Below are 26,145 nucleotides of genomic sequence, written 5' to 3'. Positions count from 1 at the left end.
CCACTCTGATCAGAGCAACAAAAACCAAAGAAATCCCCTGTTCTTGATTTTGGAAAGGGGAACTCTGTAAAGTGAGGATTCCTGAAAAAGGCTGAAGGGGGTAGCTAAAAGAGTAAAAGGCTTTTATGCAGCATGGAGGCTACTGAAAGACATCACATTGGAAGCTCTGGCCAAATGCATATCACCTGTCAAAAAAACATGTGAGAGAATCAAGCGTGGCTAAAAAAACAGCTAAAAAATAAAACACAGCTAAAAGACGGGACATGGGAGGCTCTCAGAAGCAAGATGACATCCTTCAAAAAGTTGAACTTGTGCTCTGATGTGGAAAACAAAAAAGATCATAAACAAGCAAAATGCAAAAACAGTTGTGTAAAAATCAGAGTTTGACACATAACTTGCAAAAAGATCTAAAAAGCATAATAAGTAATTTTTCAGTCTTGTCAGGAGCAGGAAGCCAGAGAGACATTTCCTAGTACCAGTCTGCTGTTGAGGTGTAAAATGAATATGCAGAAAAGACAATATTGGAGCAGAAAGCCCAAATGAAGTTTTTGCATCTGCACTTATTGTGGAGGAGGCTGGGGAAGTTCCCAGACAGGAACTCACAAGTTTGCCTGAGGATCTGTCTTGTACCGAAGCATTGGTAAGGGTTAGAATAAATCAACAAAGCAAATAATAACAAACTAACCATTGCCAGATGGTCCTTACCGCCGCAGAAGTGTGTAAGCCTTCCTTTAAAGCTGCTTCCACACACACTGCCTTAGGAGATGGCTGATGCCACCAGCTTTTAAAATCTGATCCTGGGGAGTCTCAGCACCCGAGAGGGTTCTGACTAAGTAAAGACGGCAAAATTTTACAAAGCCGCGCTACCTTTAGCACTTTTTTTTTTGTAACAGGTCTTTCCAACAGCCATTTGAAGGTGCCCAGAACACAGGATGGAACGGGGAGAGCAAGCCTGTGAGCCGAAGCTGACTTGGTCCTGGAAAACCCCAAGACCTCTGCAACTGTGAATGCAAGGGCTATCTCCAAGTATGTAAAAACTTCAAACAGCAGCATGGCAGGCATCATGTACTGATTTGCAGCTCTACTTCCCCTTCTTTCAGCTTGCTGTGAGCTCACAGCAAGCAAGAGCTGCAGGTTACTTGCTGGACAGGCTCAGAGAAGGCAGGATTTAGTGTTCAGAAGACAAAAATGTGTTCTGTCCAGCCCGAGTCCTGAGTAGGAGCCAGAGACCAGGCAAGGGTGTTGGCTTCTGGATTGTATCTTCTGCCTTTCAGGGCAGCAATCCTCTGTGAACGCCCAGTTGAACAAACTGGCCTAAAACAGCGTTAAAAGTGCAACTATTCCTGTTATTCTGGCTGAAATCCTGGTTTCTGCAGTGTTCCCTTCCATGTAGTTCCCTCGGGTACTTCAGGGTAATGAAGTGCACTTGAGGAGGGTGCACAGGGCTTGTCCGAGCCAGGGCTGGGTGGTGGCTCGGAGCCATACGATGGGTGGCCAGCCTGGGGCCCGAGGAAAGGGAGATCCGAAATGCTAAGCTGGGAGTTGTGCATGGCCAGCCCGTCTGGGTGGAAGTCAGCAGAGGGACGGGAAGGTGTCAAGGGCAAGGAACGGGGACAATCCCACACTGTCTGCTGTAGCTGAGCCCTGTAAGGCTGCCGTAATGGTTTTGCAGCCGGGGCGGCTGCACAGGCAGCACAGGCAGCCGGGGCAGGACCTGCGGTGTGGCCACTGCCGGCCAGAGCTGGGCCACCTAGGCCCTGGCAGGGGCACAGCCTCGCACTGCCCATGCGAATGGGTTGCTGCAGTGGGAATGCAGAACCCCCAGCCCTTGGACCAGTTGGCACCTCTGGCTTCACTTGGTTGGGATGTGGAGGTTTTTTTATGTGTAAGATGTAGTCTGCCGAAAATGCTGGAAAGGGCAGTCCAGCCCTTGTCTTGAGTAAAGCTTGGCTCAGTTGTGCAGATCAGCCCTGGCAGGTAGTGGGGTGCAGCAGGAACACACCTGGGCAGTGGAATGGCCAGTGAGGAGGACCCACACATGCTTCCCAGCTGCTGCAGCGCCCTGTGCGTGGCCCTGGAGTGATCCTCCCTGCTTGGCTTCAGCCCAGTGCCCCCCCGAGGAGCCCACCGACGGCGGGTGGGTGGCAGCGTGGTGCCTGCTGCAGGCAGAGCCTCGCTGGGAGCTGCTGCTGCTCCCCCAAAGGACAGCTCAGCGTTCACAGAACCCCGGGCAACTTCGGCGCTGTACCTGCTGAGCTGTCAGACCCATATCACGTTATTACAGAAATTAAAATCACCCATTCTGCCTTTAGTTGTGAGCTGAGAGTCAAACTGCGGGTCAGGGTCTGCATCCCCCGCGCACCGGCCGCTCCTCCGGCATAAGCCCTGCTCGCTTTCGCCCCAAGCAAAATCCAGACTTGACAAAGGGGTCGGCAAACGCAGGGGGGGCTGCTGGATGCTCCTGCAAACTTCAGGCTCACCGCAGGCTCCCCAGCGAAGCGCCGGTCCTTCGCTCTGCCCTCCTCCTCCTCCTCCTCCCACGCCCGGGGAGCCGGGCTGGGCCCTGCGCCGGTGGCCTCGCAGCGCCAGCAGGGGGCGCCCCTCGGCAGGCAGCGGCGGCGCCGGGCGGGCTGGCGGGGCGCTGCCCTCGGCCCGTCGGGCGGGGGGCCGCGGGGGCTGGGGGGGCTGCACCCGGGGGCCAGGCCAGCGGCGTGGGGTTCAGCGCCGGCCCTGCCCCGGGCACAGCAGCCCCACGGGCTGGGCGAGAGCGGCTGGGGGGGCTGCCCGGCGGGACAGGGCCGGGGGCGCGGGTGGCACCCGCCAAACGCAGCCGGCAGCGTGCCCGGGCGGCCACGGCGGCCACCGGCATCCCGGCTTGTGCCAGCACCGGCGTGGCCAGCGGCAGCGGCGCAGCGCCCGTCCCCTGCGCCCGGCACTGGGGGGGCCCCGCGAACGCGGGGTTCAGGGCTGGGCCCCCGCTACAGGACAGACCCCGAGGGGCTGCAGCGTGTCCAGGGACGGGCACGGAGCTGGGGAAGGGGCTGCGGCACCGGCTGGGGGGGCTGGGGGGGCTCAGCCTGGAGAAACGGGGCTCGGGGGGGCCCCATCGCTCTGCGGCTGCCTGAGGGGGCTGGAGCCGGGGGGTCGGTCTCTTCCCCCAGGGAACCAGCGACAGGACAAGAGGGAACGGCCCCAGGCTGTGCCAGGGGAGGGTCAGGGGGGATCTCAGGAGAAATTCCTTCGCGGAAAGGGTGGCCGGGCAGGGGGACAGGCTGCCCAGGGACCCGGTGCTGGCACCGTCCCCGGGGGGGCTCAAAACCCCCGCAGGCGCGGTGCTTGGGGACACGGTTCAGCGGTGGGCTTGGCAGCGCTGGGTTAGGGGCTGGGCTGGGTGGCCTTAAAGGTCTTTTCCAACCTACATGATTTTGTGATTCTATTATTCTCTGCTTTCCTTTAATGTTCTTAGTGGTAATTCTGAGCATTGCATGCAGTACCGATGGACACTGCACAAACTAGCAGCAGTTCAAGCATTAATCCTGGAGTAGGTGTTGGTTTATGTTGTGGTTTATGTCATACAGGTACGCAGCTCTGGATTGTGAGGGACTTTAGCATAACTCCAGTAGTTCCATCAGAGGTAATCAACAGGTGAAAAGCAGTAACAGGGTACCATGTTGTGTGCACTGTGGATTTCTTCCTTATGTAACCAACTGCTATGTGTCTTGCACAATTAGATATAAAAACAAGGAAACCCGGCCTTGCTCTGCTTCCAGATGAGAAGGAGGAGGAGAAGCAGATCTCCTGGTATTCCCCACCCCCTTGCACGGACATGTTGGAGCAGGGGAGTGGAGTTTCCACCCACCATAAATCAGCAGTGCACTGGCACAGGCTGTAGCAGGACATGGCTCTTGCAGAGCACGGGTGAAGTCAGAAGACAGGCTCTGAGTCTGGCTCCAATATTGCAAGCTCGGTAGGCTGGGATTGGAGATGAAGAATAGGTTCCTTACTTCCCATTGAGAGTGCTGAGCAGACATCTCTTACCAATAGCACGTTCCTCCATTTCGGGAGTTCAGACAGATCCAGATCATCTTCTCTAGCAATAGTGCAAGTGCAATCAGGGAATGAAACCTGGCACGGTCTCACATTACTAGCCAAATATTTGCAGTTGAATTCTGGATGTATTTCTCTCTGTGCTTACAAAGAAGCCGTGGAGCATTTGGAGCACATGTGCTTCCTGACCTTTTGTACAAGAGGGATTTTGTAGTTTATTACTGTAATATCTTTCATTGTGAGATTCTACTACCTTTTTTTCTTTTTTTTTTTTTTTTTAATGGCTTAATTTGCCAGTACTCCAAAGCCCTTGTTCTTGTGTGTGGTTTCAGAAAAAAGCGAGTAGATCTTTGCCATTACTGGCAAAATTTTTATCTGAAATCCCCAGATTTCACCCCAGGGTAGCCAGTCCATTGGGTTCCCTGTTGGGAATCGCTTACGCTCCTGCTGCCACTGAAGTCAGTGCCAGTGCTGCCACTTGCTCAATATTGCTGCTTCACAATATATAAAATAATGTAAACCAAAATGCAACTGTTCAGTTTTCCTTTGAGTGACAGTAATAAAAGATGCATCCTGTCAAGACAGCCTTGTACAAACACACCTTACAGCAAGTGCACAAGGGAATTGAGGCAACAACAATCATCGCTGAGTATTATATACATACTATTTTGTTGGCTGCACAAGAACAGGAGATTTTCCTCTTAGAGGCATTAGATCAATTTGTTAATTTTGTTTGAGGTTTTGGTCTACCTTGAGAAGGATAATTAAACACTTCACAACTGTTTAATAGTGAAAACAAAAATAACACCACGGATTTTACATGAGTAGCCTGGGAATAGAAAACATCGTGCTTTTCTGCCAATAGAACAGAAAATTTACTATTATGAGTCAAGCAAACCTAGTTGTTTCAATAATACCCAATTCATGTATTGCTTTTAACTTAATAAATCTTCTTTCATGAAGACAAAATGCCTTCTAAAGTGCACTTTTGAGAGTAATGATTATATCAGGATTTTTAGTAGGCAGAAAGACAACATGCAGCTCACTCCAGAAGAATTTCAGCTCCGAGGAGCTGAAGCGTGTTACAAGGAGGAGAGGCGAGCTGGCCAGAGAGCGGGCAGCCAGCCAGCAGAGTGACAAGTGAGCCCAAAGTTCAAATAAACCTATCTGTCCTGTTCTCTGCCTGCATTTTTTCATTCTTTCTGATATGCTGCGGTTTCTACCTCTACTGTTCCTTGCCATGACTTGGATCACAGACTGGCACGTAGCATGGTGCTTTGGAGGAAATGGGAATTACCAGTGCATTTCTCAAGCAGCTGTGAAGGGGGTTGTACAAACACATCTGAAGAAACATTCCTTGAAGAATTTTAATCTCCTGGACTTAACTCGGTTTGTTTTAAAGAGATTAAAAAGTACACCATTTATTTTTATTAAATCTCAAAACTCCCTGAACTAGGGAATTTTTATTGTGTCCTATCATCCTAAATAAATTTTGGTTTATTGCTTTTTCAAAATGTACATAAATCTTGTAACAGTCTCAAAGGTTCAGGTGTCACAAATAACATCAAAAGTAGCTATGTCATCCTCAAAATAGTTCTTTCCTCCTGCTGTTGGCAAATTAGTAAAATTAATACAGGTGACTTCATTCAATAGACTTCAACAGGTATTGTGTTGTTTTTTTTTTTTTTTAAATCCTTTCTGCAGTTAGAAAAAACACCTGAGAATTTGAGACAGGAAGGCTTAATTTGTTTGGAAAAATAATTTCAGAAATACCTCCCCCCTTTTTGCCAAAGGCAGAACAAACATCTTCCTTTCATCTTTGCTTGTAGGTGGTAAACTTTCAGCTTGCAATGTTTATCACTGTAAGTATTTTTTATCTTCTGTGAAGGTGCTATCAGAATGGATAACAGAATACATAGAAGGTAATATTTGGAGTACCACAGGCAAGTGGAAGACAGGTGCTGAATATAAATTTCCCTAAATAACGTGTCACCCTGGCTGTAGCAATTAAGTACTCTTTGAGGTCTTATCTAGTGTTCTAATTAGCACGAGTGATGACATAGCATGCCTGGAATGGCGGTGTCCCTGTGGGCCTTGGGCACGGCGCCGCGGCTCTGCTGGGGCCAAGCGGGCATGAAGGCCCTGGCACAGCCAGGCGTGGGGCTGCAGAGGGGCCCGGCCCACAGTACCTGTGCTGGCATGTGCTTTTTTTATGCTTTATTTCTGTGGAAGATACTTTATGATAATTATGGGAAGGCAAAGAACTCGACTGGGTGCCTTTTGGCTGTAACTTTCAGGCTGCAATAAATTTTAAAAGGGAATTCTCAATTCTAAATAGCATTGCGCTGTAACATCTGCCCATCGCAGGCTTCCGTCGCCGCGCCACGCGAGGGCCCGGGGGCCGGCGGCCGGGCTCCCCCGGGCAGGGTGCTGCCCCCCGCGGGCTCCTGGGCGGCCCGCTCCTCCCCGGCTGGGCGGCCGTGAGGGGAGGGGGCGGCCGCTGCCATGGCGGGCCCGCGGCCCGGCCTGCCCTGCCGCCCCGCTCCTTGCCCCTTCCCTCAGGCGGCGGCCCCGCGGCGCCTCAGCGGGACTTCCCGCCGCTATGGCGCGGCGCCCCCTCCCCCGCATGTCTCGCGTGGTTCGTCGAGAACTTGCCTCGCCCCTTTCTTTCTTCATTTTTTTTTTTTAAACCGTTTTTCCCTCTTCCGGGCCAGGCGGCAGTGACTGCTGGGCGCGCAGCCCAGTGAGCGCGGCGAGGCGGGGCGAGGCCTCCCGCGCCTCCCCGCTCCCGCCCTCCCGCCCCAGCCCAGCCGCGCCGCGCCGCGCTGCCCGCACACACCCACCCGCCCGGCTCCGCACGCCGCCGCCTCGCTCCCAGCATGGTCATCAAGGTCTACATCGCCTCCTCCTCCGGCTCCACGGCGGTAAGGGGCGCCCCGGGAAAGTTGGGCCGGCGGGGCTGGGGGCCGGCGGCGGGCTCCCCGCGGCTCCCCTGGGCTCCCCGCGCCCGGGGGGCGGCGGCCTCCGGCCGGGCAGCGTGAGGAGAGGCTGGGGCAGCCGCGCCTCGCCCCCCGCGGCGGACCGGGAGAAGCGTCCAGCTCTTGTCGGGAGATGGCGTGCGCGGCAGCTGGCCGTCCAGAAGAAAATGCCATTGAAAATGCCATTCGCTTCATGATTTCGCAGCTTGTTCCGTGAGTTGGGTGCGCTGCGCCCACGGCTCTGGCGGGGCCGGGTGGGTGGCACGCAGCGCGCCCCTCGTCCTGCGCCGGGAAGGCGAAGCCCGCGGTGCTGCTGTGCATTTTTTGTTTGGTTTTTTTTTGGTGTGTTTTATTTTAGTTGTCGTTCCTGAAGTTCATTTCTAAAACGGTTTTTCTGAGTTGATTCCCCTTACATCGTATCGTTCGTTAATGGTGGCAGGCGTGTGTGGCTACCGGGTAGCCGCAGTTCGTGGCCGTGTGGGCATACTGGGTTTCGCTTTTTATGGCCCCAGCGCGTTGTAGGCAGAACTCGGTCAGAAGACTGTATTTTTCAAAAGGAAAATAAATAAAAATGTTGCGGGTTCGTGCCTAGGTTCAGATGTAGCTCAGAGCAGTGGTGTCCTCAAGATCATCTGATTTCTGCTTGATCTGTTGGAAAGATGCTCTGGGTCTAAAATCCAGGGGATTCACACCTGATATGAATGTGCTGGAGAGATACAAAATGCCAGAGACTTAGAAAATGCCAGCTATTGCAGTTAATGATCGGTGACTTTTACTAGATAGTCTAGTAGATAAAGAGACTAAGCAGTGGCTCTGTGATGACCTTTCAAGTCACTTTTTAGGCTGTGTACTTCAGGTGCAGATTCCCAAAGTTTCAGAGGACAGTGATGTACAGAAGACAAAAAAAGCCCTCACTGAATTCTCCTTCTCCGGTTGAGTGCAGTCTCAGATCTGTGGTCTTCGGCAGATAAAGCACCACCTTGGTAAGCTTTGCCATTGATGGCTGTGATGCTGTAACCCCTCGTTTAGCTCTAATGATAGAAGCTGAGCCCTGTAGCTGTGGAGTGCAGATGGCACGGGAGTGTGTGCCTTGGGTGTCCCTGCTGTTGCTCTCTTCCCGTCTCATTTTTGTTAATCTTGATGTCAATGCTGACATTGACGTGCTGATGCTGATGGTGAAAAGGAGATGATTGTCTGGTGCTGATCTGGAAAGTCTCTTGAAATCTGGAGTAGTTCATCCATGAGAGTGGTCCAGAGGTTCTGCTGGGTTTATACAAAATGATCGTCTGGAAGGAAAGAAGCGGTCATTAGCAAATTGTAAAAGTAATTCTTTCTAGTACAGCTGTTAATAGGTTTCAAGTTGACTGATTCAGTTGCTATAGGTTTTTATCAGTGACCTCTTAATGGCAGTTATTGATTTCTGTCTGTGTGGTGATACTAAGCTCCAGGCGTGCAACCACTGATCTGAATCCTGGCTGTGTTTTCCTGTTTTTAATTATTAGCTTAGTGGTTTCTGCGATGCTATCTCATCCTTGTGTAGATTGTACGTGTTACAAGGCTTGACTCCGACTTACTGCTGCCTTTTAGCTCCGTTGTGCATCCTTGACTGTGGAATTTGGATATGGTGTTGGTATAGCCTGTTTTTGTGGAATTTGAGTGTACCATGCACATAATTGCCAGTTTTATGATGTGTGTGTGTGTGTATATATATATGTGTGTCTCTCTCACTATATAGACACACTCATGCCTGTGTTTAAAGTTGGTGTAGCTCAAGTAATCTTGTGGTAATGAGCAGAACTTGCACATTCTCAGTTTACTGAGTTCATCAAGGGTGTTTCTGTTGGCAGGGATCAGCCAAGTACCTCACCAGGTGGCTGTTTTCTTTCTAGCCTAAGAATTTTAATGGATGTTTCAACCTAAAGTAAGACAGAGAGGCACCTATCTGGAGGGAAATGTGCTCGATGGGAACAAGTCATTTTTGTGGGTCATAAGATGTTGGTGAGACAGGCTTTGCTTGGAGGACCAGCGGAGCCTTTCCGGGTGCTGCATTTGAAATAACCCACTCTAAGAATGGAAAATCCACATCAGAGGAGGTTGCTACAGAGGGATGGAACAGTCTCAAAGCTGTTCCCAGGAAAGTAACTGAACTGGCTGACATCAGCCCTGTAAGGGCTCTCAATCCTGCTAAGTTGGCTTTGTGCCGTCAGCGACACCCGGCACAGTGTTATTTTGGTGTTTAAAAACCTAATTAGCTTGAGTAGAAGCAAAACAGAAATAAGTGTAAAATCTCTTCTCTTCCTTCCTGGGAAATGACTGCCCCATTTCTGTAAGTTCGTGAAGCTTTTGTGAGACTCTGGGAAGTGTCGTCTCCCACTGAAGGGAAGAGGGGTTGAGATTGCTTCACACCTCACAGCCTGGGGCTGTAAGTCTTGGAGGGTGCCCAAATTTTGTGGTCTTTTATTGGCAAAGTCATACTTTGTTATGCAGTATAATTTGCCACATCATAGTATAGAAAATGTTTCCCCAAGGCACTGTTTTCCATAAGGCTTATATTCAGTAATATGTATCTGTGAGGAAGAAATATCCTATGAAGCTCATGTCTAAGCAAAGACATCTTACAAGTATGTTTCAAGGAATTTCTGGTGAAGTTCACATAATTCCTGTGTACGTGTGTCATTCAGAATCAGTGCATGAGCATTGCAGCCGAAAGTGGGACTGTAGAGCTGCCCCCTGACAGGTTTTGCAGCTTGAGGACTCAGTGCGCAGTGTTATCTTTGGTGTGCTTCATTGGTTGTGAAGTCTTGTATTTGTTCTTGGTCATGGGTGTTTGCTTTTACCTCTGTATGGTCAAGGTAAAGGTGACTTTGTGTTTGGGGTGGTTCATTGCCATGGTTCTCACAAGCAGAGATAACTGAATATGCTGTAAGTTCATAATTAAGGACTTGGCCAAATGTGATGATTGCAGTCTTGGTCTGTACTCCTGTTTGAGTGTCACCCTGCAAATCATAATGTAATAGTTACAGCACCACTTTCCTGCTGTATTTGGAGGTCTTGTATGGAAAGTTGCCCTTTCTTTTCATCTTTCTCATCAATGTGAATGTTGTACTGGTGAGTCGTGGGCTTGGGCAAGGACACAGGAGGGATTGTAATTATGAAGATGAGCTGTAGACAGCAAACCTGGGAAAATGCATGTGTAGCTTCTCTCCAGGAGTCTTTCTGTGTGACATACAGTTGAAGTGAACGGTATTACTGAGTATGAGATGGTGTTGGAGGCTACAAACATAAAATGACAGACGCAAATGCTGCATTCAGAAGCACCCAAGCGTTGACTTGAGCGGGGACTGTAAAGGCTGTGACAGTGATTTGACTGTAGACTTCTATTCATATCCTTCAGGAGACGAAAAGAGGAGAGGCCAGAGAGTAATTAAGATTCTTGCTTCTGAAAGAAAAAGAATACAAGGAGGGAAGAAGCTGAATTGCACAAGTGCAGTCTGTGATTTTCTCAATTAGTGTTTAGGTGTTGTGTTGTTTTTTGGGTAAGAGATTGCCCCAACTTTCCTGCAGCACCAGAAGTACTTGTGTGCATCTTCCTGAATGCGGTTGGGTTACCGGTTTTATTGACCTCATGTGGAAAGGAGCCGGCTGTTTAAATTCTTCTTGGTCTTATGGGTGTGCATTTGTTGCCAGCAACTGCCTGGATCCTGACTGTGGACTTAGTTCAATAGAATTGTGTTTGCTCATCCCATGTCCCCTTGCAAGCTCCAGGAGCGTGGATGGAACCTGGAGGCGGTGGCTATGGAAGGGAAGTGCCAGCAACAGAGATGGTGGGCTGAGCTCTCCCATGTGCTGCTGCCAGTGCTGTGAGCTGTGGAAACTGGTGTTCAAACTGTTCCTCAGAGCCAGGCGCTTCGTGTTTGTGGTCTACAGCCTGTGCTTCCGTCTCTCCAGGGTCTCCCCCCTCACTTGTTTTGATGGCTGCGTGGGTGGTTTTCCTTCCTCGCCTCCTACTGTGACTGCAGACATAGCAAAAATAAGAGATGATCTCCAGAGCTGGTGTCAGCATCCCATGTCACACATCAGATTTGCCGCTGTTTAGGGATGGTTTTAGAAAGGAAAGGAAATTTTAGTTTATTTTTTCATTCATGAAGTTAGGGATGTGGGGTACTTCATGTTTTTTCTTGTATAGTTTTCTTGCTTGAGAAAGGATCTAGGTCTTCTTCCCACCCACCAGGAAATGAAGAGGAAAGTGGCCCATGTCTGGAGAGTGAATATTTGCTCACAATTACTCTTTTATTTTCCCCTACATAACACACCAAGGCACAGGGGTACTTTCTGGTGCTGCTGGGAATATATAGCCAGTGGCCAGTGCTTTCTAGAGCGTTACAGATTGTAACTGAGGGAGAACAGCTTTGGAGAAGAGCGACTGGAAGTGAGCAGAGTTGTGTGTAACCACCAGCTCTTGTTCCTGTTCAACAGCTTGGGGCTTTGGGAGGGCTGGTGAAGTTACTTCACCTTTCTGAAGCAATCCTAGTGAAGCAATACATGGAGGAATTGAAATGGGGGCGGGGGGGGGAAGCATTTAAATCCCTCTAGAACCTTTTTTCTCTGCTTCTCCCAATAAACGCCAATATTGCCATCCTAAGACAGAACGAGTAAAGTCTGCATGCTTTCTGTTTCTGTGGTGGTTGGCTGCTTTGAGGTTGCTGAGCGGCTGGCGCTTTGCTGCGTGAAGACCCCAGGAGTGCAGGGCCACATCAGGACATGGCTCTGTGATGAGCCTTGCTGAGGACAAATGCAGCTACAGCTGGGTGGTTCTTTGCATCCAGTGTTTTTATCAGTGTGCATAATAGGTGAGCCTTGTTCTGCAGTCGCGTTCAAGATTGCAAATGTGTTATCAAAGCCCAGATGCATGTGGTCACGTTTGTCATCCCGGAAGCCCCAAGCAGTGGCAGCAGACGTTCTGGAGCTGCTAACGAGCCACCTTCTGTCCGAATGGTGCTGCATATCAGTGCAGTTATTGTGAGGTGAAAATACTGATATGAATCTCTTATAATTAGGCTTGTAGTATGATGCAACTTTAGATAACCATTATTATGGGGAAAACAAGCTGCACCTGTAGTTTGAAAAACAATCTCACAAGTGTATATGCATTTTTGTGATTTTGTGGTCTAGCTCATGCATATATACTGGGGGTGAAAACAGACTTGTTAGGCTTGCTGTTGTTTTTTAAACCCATCTCTTGTGTAAACATAATATCTATGAAGTACTTTTTGGATACCCAGTGTTAACCAAACTTAGTTTCTCTCAAAAAAACCCCACGTGAATTGTTCTGTATTAGAGCTCTCAGGGTGAAAGACAAAACATGTAATGTGAATCTAGTGAGGCACTTAGCTAGGATGCATTCCATCTGCCTTGTGGGTTGTTTTTTTTTAAAAGTCGTTCAAAAATCCATATAAGTCAAATATTTTTCTTAAAATATTACATTCAGGTTTTTAGTAGAGCCAGAGATTAAATTGGCTGCAATTGCTACAATAGTTTTAATATATGAAAATAAAAACATTCTACTGTGCTCAAATAAAACCAGTTTCCTGACAGCATGAGAAAGGTGGGAAATTATACTCCACAGTTAAGGCTGGGAAAGGCTTTCTGCTGAGAATATCTGTAGACTGTATATGCAGGTATGACAGTGTTTGTTTTGAGTTGGTCCATCAGGATCCTGCCTTTCTCATGCACTGCTTGGGGAGAAAAGGCTGACTTGGGGAAGAAGGTGAATGCTGTCAGCTTGCACAATCTTTGCTTGAACTCCAAACCACAGCATCTTTTAAGATAGGATCCATATAGTGTCATGTCAGTGCTAAGCACTTGTGCTTTTGAAATAAATATTGGTGAAGTTGAGCAAGGAACTTTTCTTGTCCTGAGGTATTAGAGTTACACTGAGAAAATTCCTATAGGAGTCAGTCAGTTGGCATGCGTGAAATGAGCAGAGGATGCCAAAAACCAGGAGTCCCTGCAAGGTTATTCTTATTCTTCCCAGAAGGGGAGGAATTGAGGAGAGAGGAGACAAATGGAACTAAACAAACATTGATAGATTTCAGCTGTTCAGGCTCATAACAGAACTAAAATATTTCCCTATATGATAAAAATAAGAGCTAAGGATGTGGCATTGCTGTAGCCAGAGATGGATGAGCTCTGCGTTATGTAGCTGTTCTCTGTGTCCCCCAACCCTTGAGCAGCTGCCCTGGAACCTCTGATCTTTGTTTCTGGCACTAATCAGTGATCTGGAAACCTGAACCAGATCCACAACTTAGATCAATATTATGCTATTCAAGAATGTTTCTACTCAAACGTGACAATACAGTGTTAACAACATTTGTTTAACCCCAGCCATATTCAGGGGAGACCTTTTCTTAAATGCAAACTTTTCTGAAACCTTTTCTGAGATTCAGAACGTAGTAAAGTGAGACCGAGGTTTGAGCCACCAGAAGAAAATGCGAAGGGTTAACATCAGACTGTGGACTGACTAGAGTTAACAAACGCTCTCTGGATACAGCTGAAGTAGTTTTGGAATCCTGACTTGGAACTTCTTCCTGTTGGACTTAAGTTTCCCCATGAGAAGTGGATGTGGTGATTTGATTTCTTTAATTAGCTATCTGAAGTTTAGTTTTCGTGGAGCTTTTTTTCCATGCATGAATACTGCCTCGCTTTTAAGTTCTAAAGGCGCTCGAGTGTAAAATTTTAACTATTACCTGTTGGGAGACCTATTGTTTAAATGGCTGTGGTGTCAAGACTGAAAAAATGAGCCAAAGGCAGCACCGGTTTAAAAAGATCTCAGGGAAATCTGGAAGCTACAAGCTATCTTCCTGTGCTGGACAAATTGATGTTGTTCTTTGTTAGACTTTTTCCCAGCAGCCATGTGGACAGAGATAGAGTGGTGGGAAGAATCAATACACAGGCGGAGAAGAAAGCTGTGCCTCACAGCAGAGTTACTCAGGGCAGCCACCAAGCATATGAGTATGGGTGATGCCTTAATATTGAATCCCTGGACTTCCACAGAAAGTTTTGGACAAGCTTTGGTCAATTTAAGTCTTTTTTTTTTTTTTTTTTCCATAAAGAAACTAAGCTGGTGTGGGAGAAAAGGAAAGGATTTTAAAACAATTTTTTGGCTTATATAATTGATTACACATCAGTTCTGTGAAACAGATAACGGTCAAGACTTTGGAATATATAGGCAGCTTTTTGCAATATTCAGAAGTTACAAGGAGAGCCTACAGACATCTGTGGTGTACCTTGAGCAATTCAGAGGGAGCGAGGTGATGAGGCTGTTGAAGTGCGGTTACACAGCACAAGAGCAGCCTGCTGTGGCTGGCCCAGGTGGGATCGCCCTGTGAAAAACTGAGGTTTAAATTAGCCGATGCTGTTTAGCAGAGAGGTCTTGGAGCCATACGAGATAATTCTGCAAAAATACCATATTAGTGATCGTAAAAAGCAAACAAAATGTCAGGAATTTTTAGAATGGGAGAAGGCAAAGGAAAAAAAGAACCAAACAATACCACTGTTAAATCTGTATCTTTAATAGGCTGAAATTACTGTGTTTAAGTGATACAAAAAAAGTAAGAAAAGGTATTAAGTAGGGTGTGATGATCACTGTAGGAGGAACAACCAAATAAGGCAGAATTCTTCAGCTGAGAAAGAGCTGAAAAAGTATGATAATTAATAAAATCATGTCAGGCATGGGACAACAAATAGGAAGTGATTTTTCATAACTTCTAATTCAGCAGTGTGGGGAGAGCAATGAGACTAGCAGGTGGCAGGTTCAGAATAAATGAAGTACTTTGTTTGTCGACATGTAGTTTAACGGAGAAACTCTGCCAGAGAACATCATATATGGCAAAAACTGCATGTGCTCAGAAAGCAGTGAAACAAATTAAGGGGAAAAGTCTATTAAGGGCTATTAAACATAATTAGTACACCTCTGACTCAAAATTGCGGATTACTGCAAGTCTGGGAAAGTGTGATGTGATGTAGCCCTCTGCAGTCAGTCCATCAGCGTGCTCTTCCCTGGGGTCTGTGGCCAGGGGAGACAGGATACTGGGGTAGACAGGCGTTGGATGTAACCCAATAAACCTGTTCTACTGTTCCTGGATGAAATTGGCTCTGCTCCCAAAATTATGTTAACAGTTTGCATTTAAGAATGTGTTGTCTGCGAAAAACGTTTGATGGAAGAGAATGTATGTGTGGGTTTAGGGTGTGTTGGTTTGTTTTTAATTTGGTGGTTATTACAAACACCTGCAATTGTAAAAGTATTAGGCTCTGGGCATTTAGGCGAAACTAGAAAGTTCGTCTGAAAAGTCAACAGATTCTATATCTGTTTCATATTCAGACATACCGGTGTGACTGAAATCTTACCTCTGTCTGCTTCGCAAAGTCTGAAGATGTGTGAGAGACTGTAGGTATGAGAGGAAGTTCTAATTATATTTGTCCCCTGTATCTTAGAAACCAGGGGGGAAAGCAGAAGATTATGGTAATTCTGCCTTTGGTTTCCTTCTTACAGCCTTGCCCTCCGCTCCTGAACCGAACTGTAGCTGTTCAGAAGTATTGTATGAAGCTGTTTGTTATGTAGTAGCTGCTGGCAGGCTCAAAATTTTCTGTTGAGAGATAAACACTGAAATCTCAAGGTTTGGACATTGAGTATGACTCTGCATAGGGAAGATTTGCCATTGGATCTTCTTTTACATACAGTGAAATGCACGGTGGGATCCAGATCGGGATTGGGCTGTTAGTAACTGGGGGAGTCAGCATGTAGCGAGCTCTGCAAGGTGAAATTCAGCCTCTCCATCTGAGGTTTGAGTTGGATGTTGCGCTCGGGTGTGACTGGGAGAGGTTTCCATTAATCAGAGCTGAAAGGTCACTCTTCCTGGGCTCTTGGGTGGACAGGGAGATGTGAATGAGAGTTTACAGGAGTGAGTGTGGCTGTTCGTCACGTGTCTCATTGCCAATCACAATCTCAACATTTCCTATATACAAAACGTAAGAGCATTTGGTGATACGGACAGCAGGTGATTCCAAAAACAATATGATTTTGCAGCATGAACAACAGATGCTGACATACATCATGTTTAGACCTAGGTAGTAAGGTAGTGTATCAGAAACATCTCCTGCCTTAGGCATAGGTCAAAATAAACTGGCAAAGCCCAATGTAAACAGAAAACTGGCAGCCTTTGGGGAAAATAATAACAGTTTGCACATAAAACCTCATTTTTATGAGAGTAGTAGTTTCTAGGCAGGTTTAAAAAGCGCATCTGTATTCACCTCATGGGATCACCTTTGGCTCTGCTAATGTCACTGGGAGGTTTGCCATGGACTGTGGCAGGACAAGATTTTACTCTGTAGGAAATACTTAATGCCGCTTATCCAAGATCATTCCTGTGCACATGTTGCAAATGTACTCAGCCAGAGCAGCAGCTGCAGAGCAGCTGGCAAGAATGGGAGAGGAGCAGAATAACTCTGTGAATGAATTAAAAATATAACCCAAAATGTTCTCACTGGGCTTGAACAGAAATAAAGTTCAAGTGAAGCTGACTTATAGATAATAGGTGTAGGATTTTTTTCCCCTAGGCAGAAAATATATGTGAGGAGTAATAAAAAGATAAAAATGAGCAGGTTTGCAAACTTGCTTGTTAGTGACTTGATAATCCTGATTATGAACTGGAAATTCCTTTCCACCTTGTAATGCAGATAAGCAAGTCTCGTGGTTTTGGTGGCTAAACCCATGAAACCTTTGTGCTTGAGCAGTCTTTCTCTAAGGTTCTATTTCCTTTCATCACATTAAAATGTATTAGGAGGTAGCCATGAGAGCCTCCATTTCACCTGCAGAGGATCAAGGTTTGAGTTGTGTGTGCTGTGAAAGGATCAAAGTAGCTCCATAAAGCTGTCTGGGGCAATGCTCCTTCCAGGAATTTACACCTGTATAAACTGAGGAACAGCTCAACAGACAGCTATGTCTTCCATAAAATGATTTGGGACCAAAATTAGGAGCTTGGAAGGCCTTAGGATAGCCATCACCTCATACTGCCAGCCATCGAGCATTAAGCTGAGACTGAAGAATATCAGGGGAATGAAGCTATTTTGGCTGCTTGCCCAGGCGTAGAGAACTCCATCCTACAGCAAATAAACAGCTGGGGGACTTAGTCTTTTAAAAAATAAAATGCAGTGTGTGTTTGTCTTAGTTTCTGATTGTGGTAAGCAGATGCTATGCACAAAGGCTGAAGGAAGCTTGTGGTTTAAACAAAAAAAACCCACCCCCCAACAGATACGGTGGTGACAAAAGTGATCTAAAAAGCTGAGAAAAGACAGTGGGGGGGTTGCAAAGTGGCCTCCAGGTCGGGGCTGTGCTGGTGGCTGTGCCTGCCACCATGGTGTAGGCAGCATCCGGATTAGTGCTTCTGGGCTGGGGTGGAAGCTGGCACTTTTTGGGCTGCAGTGATGCAGCGGGGGAAAGTAGCTTGTTGATGGGAAGGACCTGACTGTGCTGGAAAATGCTCCTTTTTTTCTTTTTTTTTAATTCCTGTAAAGAATAACTTTGGGATGTCTCCTGAGAAATCTTGAGAGCCAATCCCTAGGCATCAGCATTCCTGGCTACTGCAAGCAGAAGTTGGCCAACTGCTGCATTGCTTCAGCTACCGAAAGTATTACAATCGGCAATGCAGCCAATTCTTGTGAGCTTTCCATTTATCTCACTACCCCTGCCTCCCTTAAAGACAGTTTATGAAGTTACAGTATTTTGTCCAAGTCTGTACTAAAATAAAGAGGGGATCAGGGGCCCCCAGGATGACATGCACTTGAAATGTTACCCAGGCAAATTAACTGGTCAGAAAGCTGGTGCCCATAGAGACTGTTGTCTGCTAAATTTTTCGACTCTGGGATGCTTTGGTGTGGCTGTACTGACCTGCTGTTCTGTCTCAGTACAGCCTGACTCTTTTTGGAAAGAGGAGGAAAACTTATATTTAATCCATAGCTTTTCTCTGAATCCCCTCTTCCTTTGTATTATGGTATTTAGGTATTTTAGTTCAGGAAAAAAAGCTTTTTTTCTCTTGACAAAATTATTTGATTCAGTTTTAGAACAGCGATCATCAAAAAGACTTTTGCTAAATGTCAGTGGTGTATGAGATCTTCAAAGATAGAAAGTAACACAGATCAGAAGCACCTGGATTTAGCGAAGGATCCCTGAGGTCATACTATATTTCTTCTTAAAGTAGTTTCTTATTTAAAGGTAATAAATGCCTGGCAGTGAAACAACTATTAATGCTGTAAACTTTTAGTCTTGTCAGTTAATTTAGCCTCTCTTGTGCTAAACCATACAGGAAATAAACCTTCTTTTTATGGCAAGCCACAGGAGCCTTGTGCAATGCTTGCCTGTGCTTTTAACTCCTTGCCTAGCCAGAGTTCATCTCTCATCAGAAAAACAAAACAAAAAATGTTTTTCCTCTCTACTCTCTCTGCCGTGCAGGGCTCCTCATTGCCAGCATAAATCCACAGATTCTGAGAAATAATTATCTTAGCAGCTGTTTCCATAAAACACCCCAAACTGTAGCCCTCCGCAGTCTGTGGGGCATGTTGATCTAAGGCTAGCTTCTCAGGCTGCTTCCCTGGTAAATACTAGCCAAATGCTGTGCAGATGGTGGAGGCTGAAGTTTCAGGGTGGAACGAGGTGGGACCTGTGCCATTTTAACTGATGTAACACAACAGCCAGCAGTTTTCATAGGGTGTAGTTGCTGCCAGCATTGCATGGACTGCTAAGACCTGTGCTGGAGCCCTCCATGAAAATGAAGGTAAAGGAGGAATAAATCTTCTGGCTCTCAGAGAGAGACTGGCTGAAAAAATCAGACTGAGAACCTGACAACAACAGCGAAGTTCAGACTTTCAGGACTAAAGCCCTTTTGAAAGCCTCTAGAGCAAGTAGTCAGGTTTTCAGTGGCACCCTCAGTGCCTTTCCCGCCATTATTCTCAGCCACATTGAGAACTTCTGAATATCTAGGAACGTGCCATGTTCCAGAGAGTTTTCTGCATCTTGTAGGATGCTGAGCCTGATTATCTTGCGGGAGATTAGTCTTGTGTTAAATTGCATTATAGTCGGTGTGTGAAGCGTGTCTATGAGGCTGGGCTGGTGGTGCATTTGATACTGTGTGTGGAAACAGCCAAAAATGATCCCTAATCCAAATAAGAAAGTAAATAAGCAGTGATTTGAAAAAATAATTCCTCCTGCCAACTAACAGCTTAGGAAAGGAAGCTCTGGGAGGCAAAGGGTATATTCAGAATTGTTCAGGGAGTCTGTGACAGAAGTAGCTTAGACTTAAGAACTTTTTTTTTCTTCCACATAGCAAAAGCTCCTGTTTCCTGAGACGGTTTTGTGCCTCAGATAAGAGTTAGAGCGAGATGCTGAGGCTGTAGAGACACTGGCAATACACTGAACGGTCGTGCTAGGGGAAGAGGCCGTGGCTGGAGGCTGCTCTCTGCTCAGGGCCTCTCTGAGTTGTCCATTGACCATCCCAGGTGACCATCCCAAAGGAGGGAGTGAGCATAAACAACTTCACCTTCCGTCGTGCCTAACCCAGCTGGCACTGCTTGGAAAAATGGACAAAGAGGCTACAGTGCTGGCTGATGGCTGGGGAGTGGATGGGTGTGGGGCTGCTCCCAGGTTCGGTGGTGGTGGTGGAATGTCTCTCCTCCCTGGGGGGATGGACCAGGAGCAGGCACTTAGTACTGGCACTAACCCGAATGGCTTTGTTGGTGTACAAGTAGGAACATTACACAAGGTTTCATGAGGCTTGCAGTTCTCTGCTGTTCTGCCTGAGTTGTGCCACACAACCAACTGCAAATGTCAGTAATGATTAATGAGGGAAAATTCAGAAGCTGTGATGACAGGTTTGTTGTTAGATTTCTGCTTTCCTGCTAATCATAAACCTTGCTCAGATATGTGCAGTTGCTGGAGATGCTCTGGCTGATACACCATCCATTCCAGACCCTGGGGCAGTTGTTGTTACGCAGATGCTGGGGTTTGCATTTCCTTCTCCCTGGTAGTCTTGGAAGCCTGGTGACTGCTGCAGGATAATGCAGTGTGTGGTTCCTTTGTCTGCTTTTCCTGCTGCTCTCATGTTTGTGATGTTCAGGAGCTATGTTAGTTTTGTACTGTTTTTTGGGAGGAGCAGATCTGTTTGTTTTTATTTAACCCTGCACAGCATTTGGATGCAGTGAATAGGCACAGGTTGAAAGTCCAGGGAGATACAGACTGCCAAGCTCCAAGCCTGCCACAGAAAACAATCGTGCGTAATAAATGAAGAGTTCATACTCTGCTGCTGCTTATGCTGTGTTAACGGATAACCGAGATAATGGAGCCTGTATTCCTGCAGTAGGAAGCTGTCTCTCTGTTGGTTTTGGACCAGGCAAGCAATTTTCAGGCTTATGAAAGTCAAATGCCACAAAATTGACTTAGAAAATTGCCAAGGGTCAATTTATTTTGTATTGCAATGGTGGTGTTTTCCTTTTGATTGTGACAGTTCTGAGTGCTGCAATGGTTTGTGGGTGGTGTCAGTGCACGTGGTTAAAGCTGTGGCTTTGCAATACATCAACGTTTCTTTACATTCTCATCTAAAGCAAGATAAGGGGAGGCTTAGGTCTGTAAGCTTCGTTTTGAAAGACATTTATTTTGGCTAACTTCAGTAGTATATTTACAAAAGAAACTAGAAAAAACACTGATAAGTGAATATTTGCACTTGCAAATCCTTCCTGTTGCTGAATGAAGCAAAGGCCCGATACAGGGTGGCCTGAGGCCACGGTTTGATACATCCTTTCAGCTGGTGTGGCTGCTGGGAGAGGCAGTGCTGCATCCCCTGCCTCATTTTCTTCCCTGCCCTGTGCTTTTCCTTGTGACGGCACAAGTATCCACATGTCAGCACGGTGAGCTGGGTTGAGGCCCCCAGAACAATACCATTGTGCAACTGGAAGAGTTTCTCCAGCTCAGACCTCCATGTAGCTGCACCAAGGCATACGCTGGTGCAAGAAGGGGCAAACACGTGCTCAGAGACAAGCCTTTGGAGTTCAAGGAGGTGGTCTCTTTCCATGACCCTGATTTCTGCAGGTTGAATGTGTAAGGTCCCAGTGATGAGCTGTGCTTCTCTGACACTCTCTCCTGGATAACTGTCCCTGGACCCCATGCTGGAGGAGGTGAAGTTTGGGAGCAGCCTAGATGGAGTGCCTGTGTGAGGATAAGCAGGCTTTTGATGCTGGCGAGGTCTGGGCCTATGAGTTTCAAGCTGCTGCCAGCCAGTGCCCAGAGAAACCAGCCTGCTTCAAGTACAAAGTTCATCCTTAATCAAACAGGGCTCCTGGTGGGGCTGTTTGCAGAAACCACATGAAGGGAGGGGATAATTGTGCTGCTGTCACTCCTCCCTGAAGCCCAGCGTGAACAGGGAGTTAAGCAGTAGTCGGGCATCCCCCTTGTTTTACATGAAGCACAGATCCTTCCTTTTGAGAGAGGACAAATCTAAGTCTGACACCTCTCCAGAGCTGAAACACTTCACCCGGTGTTCAGCAGTTGGAAGCTTCATTAGCATTCACTGTATTTCCGTGTTCGGGCTGTTAGGTTGTCTACAAAAAACATTCGCATAGGGAGGTTTGGTGCCTCTTCTAGTAACAGCTCTGGTGCTGCCAGCCCCTTCTTGTGACTTCTTGGGTTTTAACTCTACTCCCTTGCCCAGCTGCTGGGGGTCTTGTGTTTCAGGTGCATGGAAGTGCAGAGTATAAAAAGGCTTGCAAACACCTCTAGTTTTTGCCTGATGATGGAAAGAGATTTAAAATGTTAAAAACTTGTATTGAAGTCCTTGAAAATGGAAGTTTTGGTGGTATGGGGATTGTTTGTTTTTGAAATCCAGGCAAATAATCCCACTGGGCATTGCTGTCACTTTTCACATGGCTTTAAAAAAAAAGGGGTGGGGGTGGGGGGGTGGGGGGGAAATGGAAAACCCCGAACAAACAAAAAGCAGATCTCTTGATGTACAGAGGGATCTGTGTTTGGAGAGATACTGGTGGTCACCACAGTACACCAGCCACTGCAGTAGCGTACTCAGGGGTGTTGGCATACCAAAAGCATCACGGTTTAAAAATCCAGAAAATGTGTTGTAACTGTTCGTACTGTCTGAATCGCATGGTGGGAGGTAGGAGTTGTTCAGATGTACTGCACAACCAAGGTTTTTTAGCTGTTGTACTTTAGTCACTGCTATCAGTCGTTGGTCAGATGGAAAGCTTTCTGTAGGAAGGCCACTTACCTGCCAACTGAAAAGTAGTGTCATGCAGGGTTTAGTAAATCCAGGTTGCCAAGGACTGTCACGCGGACCCCACAGAGAGCCTTATTTTTTTCCCCTTGGATTTAGAAACCGATCACTTTAGAGTCACGTGATGTGTAGTGGTTCTTTTCCTCGCAATTAATAACCTGATTGTCAGTATAAGTCAGTGTGTTGGGCACAGTGCTTATAAGCGTAGAGCAAAGATGAGCATGCATGGAGCGATTTGAACCAGATCACAACAGTAATTTAATTCCTTTGTATTGGAGTTTCAGTTCTAACCATGTAGCTCCTTCCTCCAGAGTGAACTCTGACTGTATTTCCAGCAGAGGAGCCACAGGTAACTAGGGAAGACCTTTCCTTAAGAAAAGCGAAACGTGAGAGACATGCCATGTTTATTGTTACACAATGAGTTAATCCATATTTGTGATAAAACCTTGGAATGTTTTCTATTGCTCCTATGGTTCTAGTCCTTTAGTAGGCTGTGACTGCTATGGAGAAGAGCACTGGCAGCCTGACTTCTGCATAACTTTGATTTGGCAATAGTGACTCTTTCTAAGCACTTTACAGAATTAATAAAGCATCTAAAGCAGAGAGTAGAGGGATGTTTAATTTCTTTTTTTGGTGAGGACACAGATACCCTGACTAAAGGCATGTTGCATCTGATCTGTACAACCATGCAGAACACTCTTGTGAGTTTTGCGCATCTGGCTGGTGGGCTTGTGGCTGAGCTGGGCGCTTGGGCAAAACGAGTAGGATGCTGCCAATGTGGTACATGAGCCTTGACAGGCCAGGAAATGCTAAATGAGTGACTGAATTACTGGGGAGTGGCCAGTAGGGAGGAGAGTTAAAGGAGAATGCACAATCTCACTCTTTCTCCTTGCAGCCAAAAGAGAGAAAGATTTACTTCTGAATTTGGTGGCTTCCGTAGGAAAAAGGGTGGTGTTTCAGCTGATGGAGAATCATTTTCATGGACTGGAACTAAATCTGCAATTTATTAAATGGTTCTTTTATACATTGTCTTCAGGTGTTGCTGATGAGAAGATGATCTGTGTTAGAAACCTGGTAGCACCACAGTAATCCTTGACAAGCAGGTATAAAAGGATGAATGGATTAATCTCCCACATTTCCCCCATGCTTGGATAGTATTTGTTAAGAGCAGAATTTGACTTAAGCTGGGATAATATGTTGATCCTTAAGGTACCTTCATAGAAAGTTAACTTAAAACACATTAAAAAGTTATCAAGGCTTCATTAGGCAGTGCTGCTACTGCTGTTTGCCAGAAGATGAGAAGATATAAGTAAGGAAATGTTAGTTGTCCTCATATTTGACTACTGGGTAAAGGAATCTGCTTTTGGCTACTGCTGCAGGAAAGTAGCTACACAGACGTTCGATGTGATGCGGCGAGTCTGTTCTGGCCTATTTCTGGCCTTTTAGTATCTTTCTTATTAGAACTTGACTGTAATAGAACTTTGGTAGAATTTGCTGTATTGCAACTAGCGACATTCAGAAATCCTGCTGCAGCATTGACCTTGAATCCTGTATACATTTAAATGAAAGAGTTGATACCATTTGAGTCCAGATATTTTTGACTGATGGTACGATGCAACGCTAACAAAAGTGAACTTCTTGTAGATTTGCTTCTGCCAGGTGCTGGTGTGATTATGCCCACAGCATGACTAAGGGATTGCTTAATGTGCTCCAGCCTTGCTTCTTGCTAACAGGTGTCTACTTTTGTAGGTACCAAATGACAAATACCCCAAATCACCATGTAGTGTAACTGTGAAGAGCCTTTGGGATCCTGTTTCTGAGCAGTTGCTTTCCATGACCATTGCTCTCCTGATGCATGCTCTTCATAGCACTGTATTTACACCTCCACCTGAAATGATGTGACACTGGTGCTCACCTGGATCTCCCGTGGGTGGGAAGTAACACTGCCATGTGCACAGCCAGTGATGATGGAAACCAGGCATTAGTGTATTTACACCACTACTTTCCCTCAACGCTTATCATACTTTACAAGGCACAGAAGTCCTTGCCTTGAGCATACGCCATGCGTGCTGTCCCACCGTTCAGGCCTTTACACACGTGCAGGGTGCATGACCACACGTCCGTGGTACAAAGGCACCGTCCATCCGGGTGCCGAGCACCGACCAAGATGAGGAAGGAGCGGGCAGCTCACCTGCCTTTCAGAAAAGTGAGCCTGCGTGGTTCCTTCAGCTCTTGATGCGCTTCCACAGCATAAGTGAAACGTGTGAGATACTGCATTTAGTGTTCCCCTGTGCTTCTGAACAGAATTAGGCTCAGATTAGTTTTCTAAATTAGTATCTTCAAAATGATGATTATGTTACTTTTTCTTTCCTTTGGAACAATGGAGAAAAAGTTTCTTAGTTTTTGCTAAGTAATTTCTTGAATTCGATGGCAAGTCAGCGCCATAGCAATTAGGAACCTACTCAGCAGGCTGCTTTACTGGGCTGTGCCCAACAGAGGAGCTAAGCCTGTGTTACTGGCTGAACTTTCCAAAGCAGGCTAAGGGGACTAAAAGCCAAACTCCCACTGGGGATTTTATTCTCTTTGCAGTCTGTGTCTAAGAGTAAATAAAACTGAGTGGGAGTCGAGTTCATAAGGGCCTTTGGTTCCATTGAGAATCCTGATCCCCAGGACTCCAGTACATGGAGGTGACATTAACTTTCATACTTGGTTCTTCTGGTAGGAAAAACTTGTTGAATACACTAGGATCTTTTGACTTGGGTTTTGTTGGTGGGGGATTTAAGAAAATTTTAGGCTTTGAGTTGCTGAATAAGTGCACTTACAATGCATTATAATCCATAAGAGAAGCTTTTATTTTTGTTCTCATGAATCAGCTTTTCCATTTATATAACTTTCTGTGGTTTCTGGAGCGATTTGTTTTGGGAAGTACAGACTTTGTTCTTTGTGCTAGCTTTATTCTTGGCTTGTGCTGCAAAATCTGATCTGTGGTGTGGTACCTTACGCCTGGATAATGCCCCATTGCAGGCAGACCGTGTGCTGCCAGACGTGACGCAACCTCCAGGTTAGGTTGCAGAAACCTTTCAGTAGCCTTGATTTGTTTCCCCCAACCTTGCTCTTAGTGCTGCTCTTTTTGCATCCTTTCACTCCAGGACTTCTTCCTGCTTTTAAAAAGGGGCTTCCAGAATCACATGCAAGCAACAGGAGTCTGGTTGCCGCTCTCACTGTGAGCTGGGGCCCATTCCCTCCTGCCCTGGGTCCCAGGCTGGAACATGATGCTAATGCAGCCCAGGGTCAGTGGGTGCCTGGTGGTGAGAGCCATATCCAGATAAACAACTTTTAAGCTGTTGGGAGCAAACCACAATAAGATAGGGCTGCATGGGCTTTCCCAAAGGGCCCTGGAGGGAGAAAGTACATATGGAGTCCATCTGGACACTGCCTGATTTCTGGGGAAAAAAAAAAAACAAAACAAAACCAACAACCCAAATCCAAAAACGCAGCACAAATACAGCGTGAGCTTCTCCAGCCTCTTGTGTTTGATTTAGGTCATGTAAGTTCATGGTGGTTTTGCTGTGTTTGTCCTCAATCTCATTCCTTGCAGACCAGAAACCAAGTGCTGGGAGAGAGAATGACGACATTACTATGTGTAAAGCTTGGCTTAAAACAGCCAGAACAAAGAAGTGGTTTGAGTTCTGTAATGATAATTGCCCAGACCTAGAAATAGGTAGGTTTTCTACCAGGCAGAGAGGAGTGAGAGTGAGACACGAATCACTGGGAGACACCTCAGAGACAGTAGG

The 26,145-nt window shown here is 46.6% G+C and overlaps 1 protein-coding gene across 1 annotated transcript in view; it reads left to right on the top strand.

Moving 5' to 3' along the window:
* The first annotated feature begins 6,834 nt into the window (after positions 1 to 6,834).
* SH3BGRL (SH3 domain binding glutamate rich protein like) overlaps positions 6,835 to 26,145 on the top strand; it is a 37,622-nt gene continuing 18,311 nt past the window's right edge. Inside the window, exon 1 of the mRNA XM_037408603.1 lies at positions 6,835 to 6,971. Coding sequence (XP_037264500.1) covers positions 6,927 to 6,971 — 45 coding nt within the window. The 5' untranslated portion in view covers positions 6,835 to 6,926. The remainder of the gene's footprint in view (positions 6,972 to 26,145) is intronic.

This window comes from Falco rusticolus, chromosome 14 (genome assembly GCF_015220075.1).
Source record: "Falco rusticolus isolate bFalRus1 chromosome 14, bFalRus1.pri, whole genome shotgun sequence".
NCBI lineage: Eukaryota > Metazoa > Chordata > Aves > Falconiformes > Falconidae > Falco > Falco rusticolus.
The sequence above is the reverse complement of the archived record's forward strand: the minus strand, read 5'-3'. Positions and strand labels throughout refer to the sequence as shown.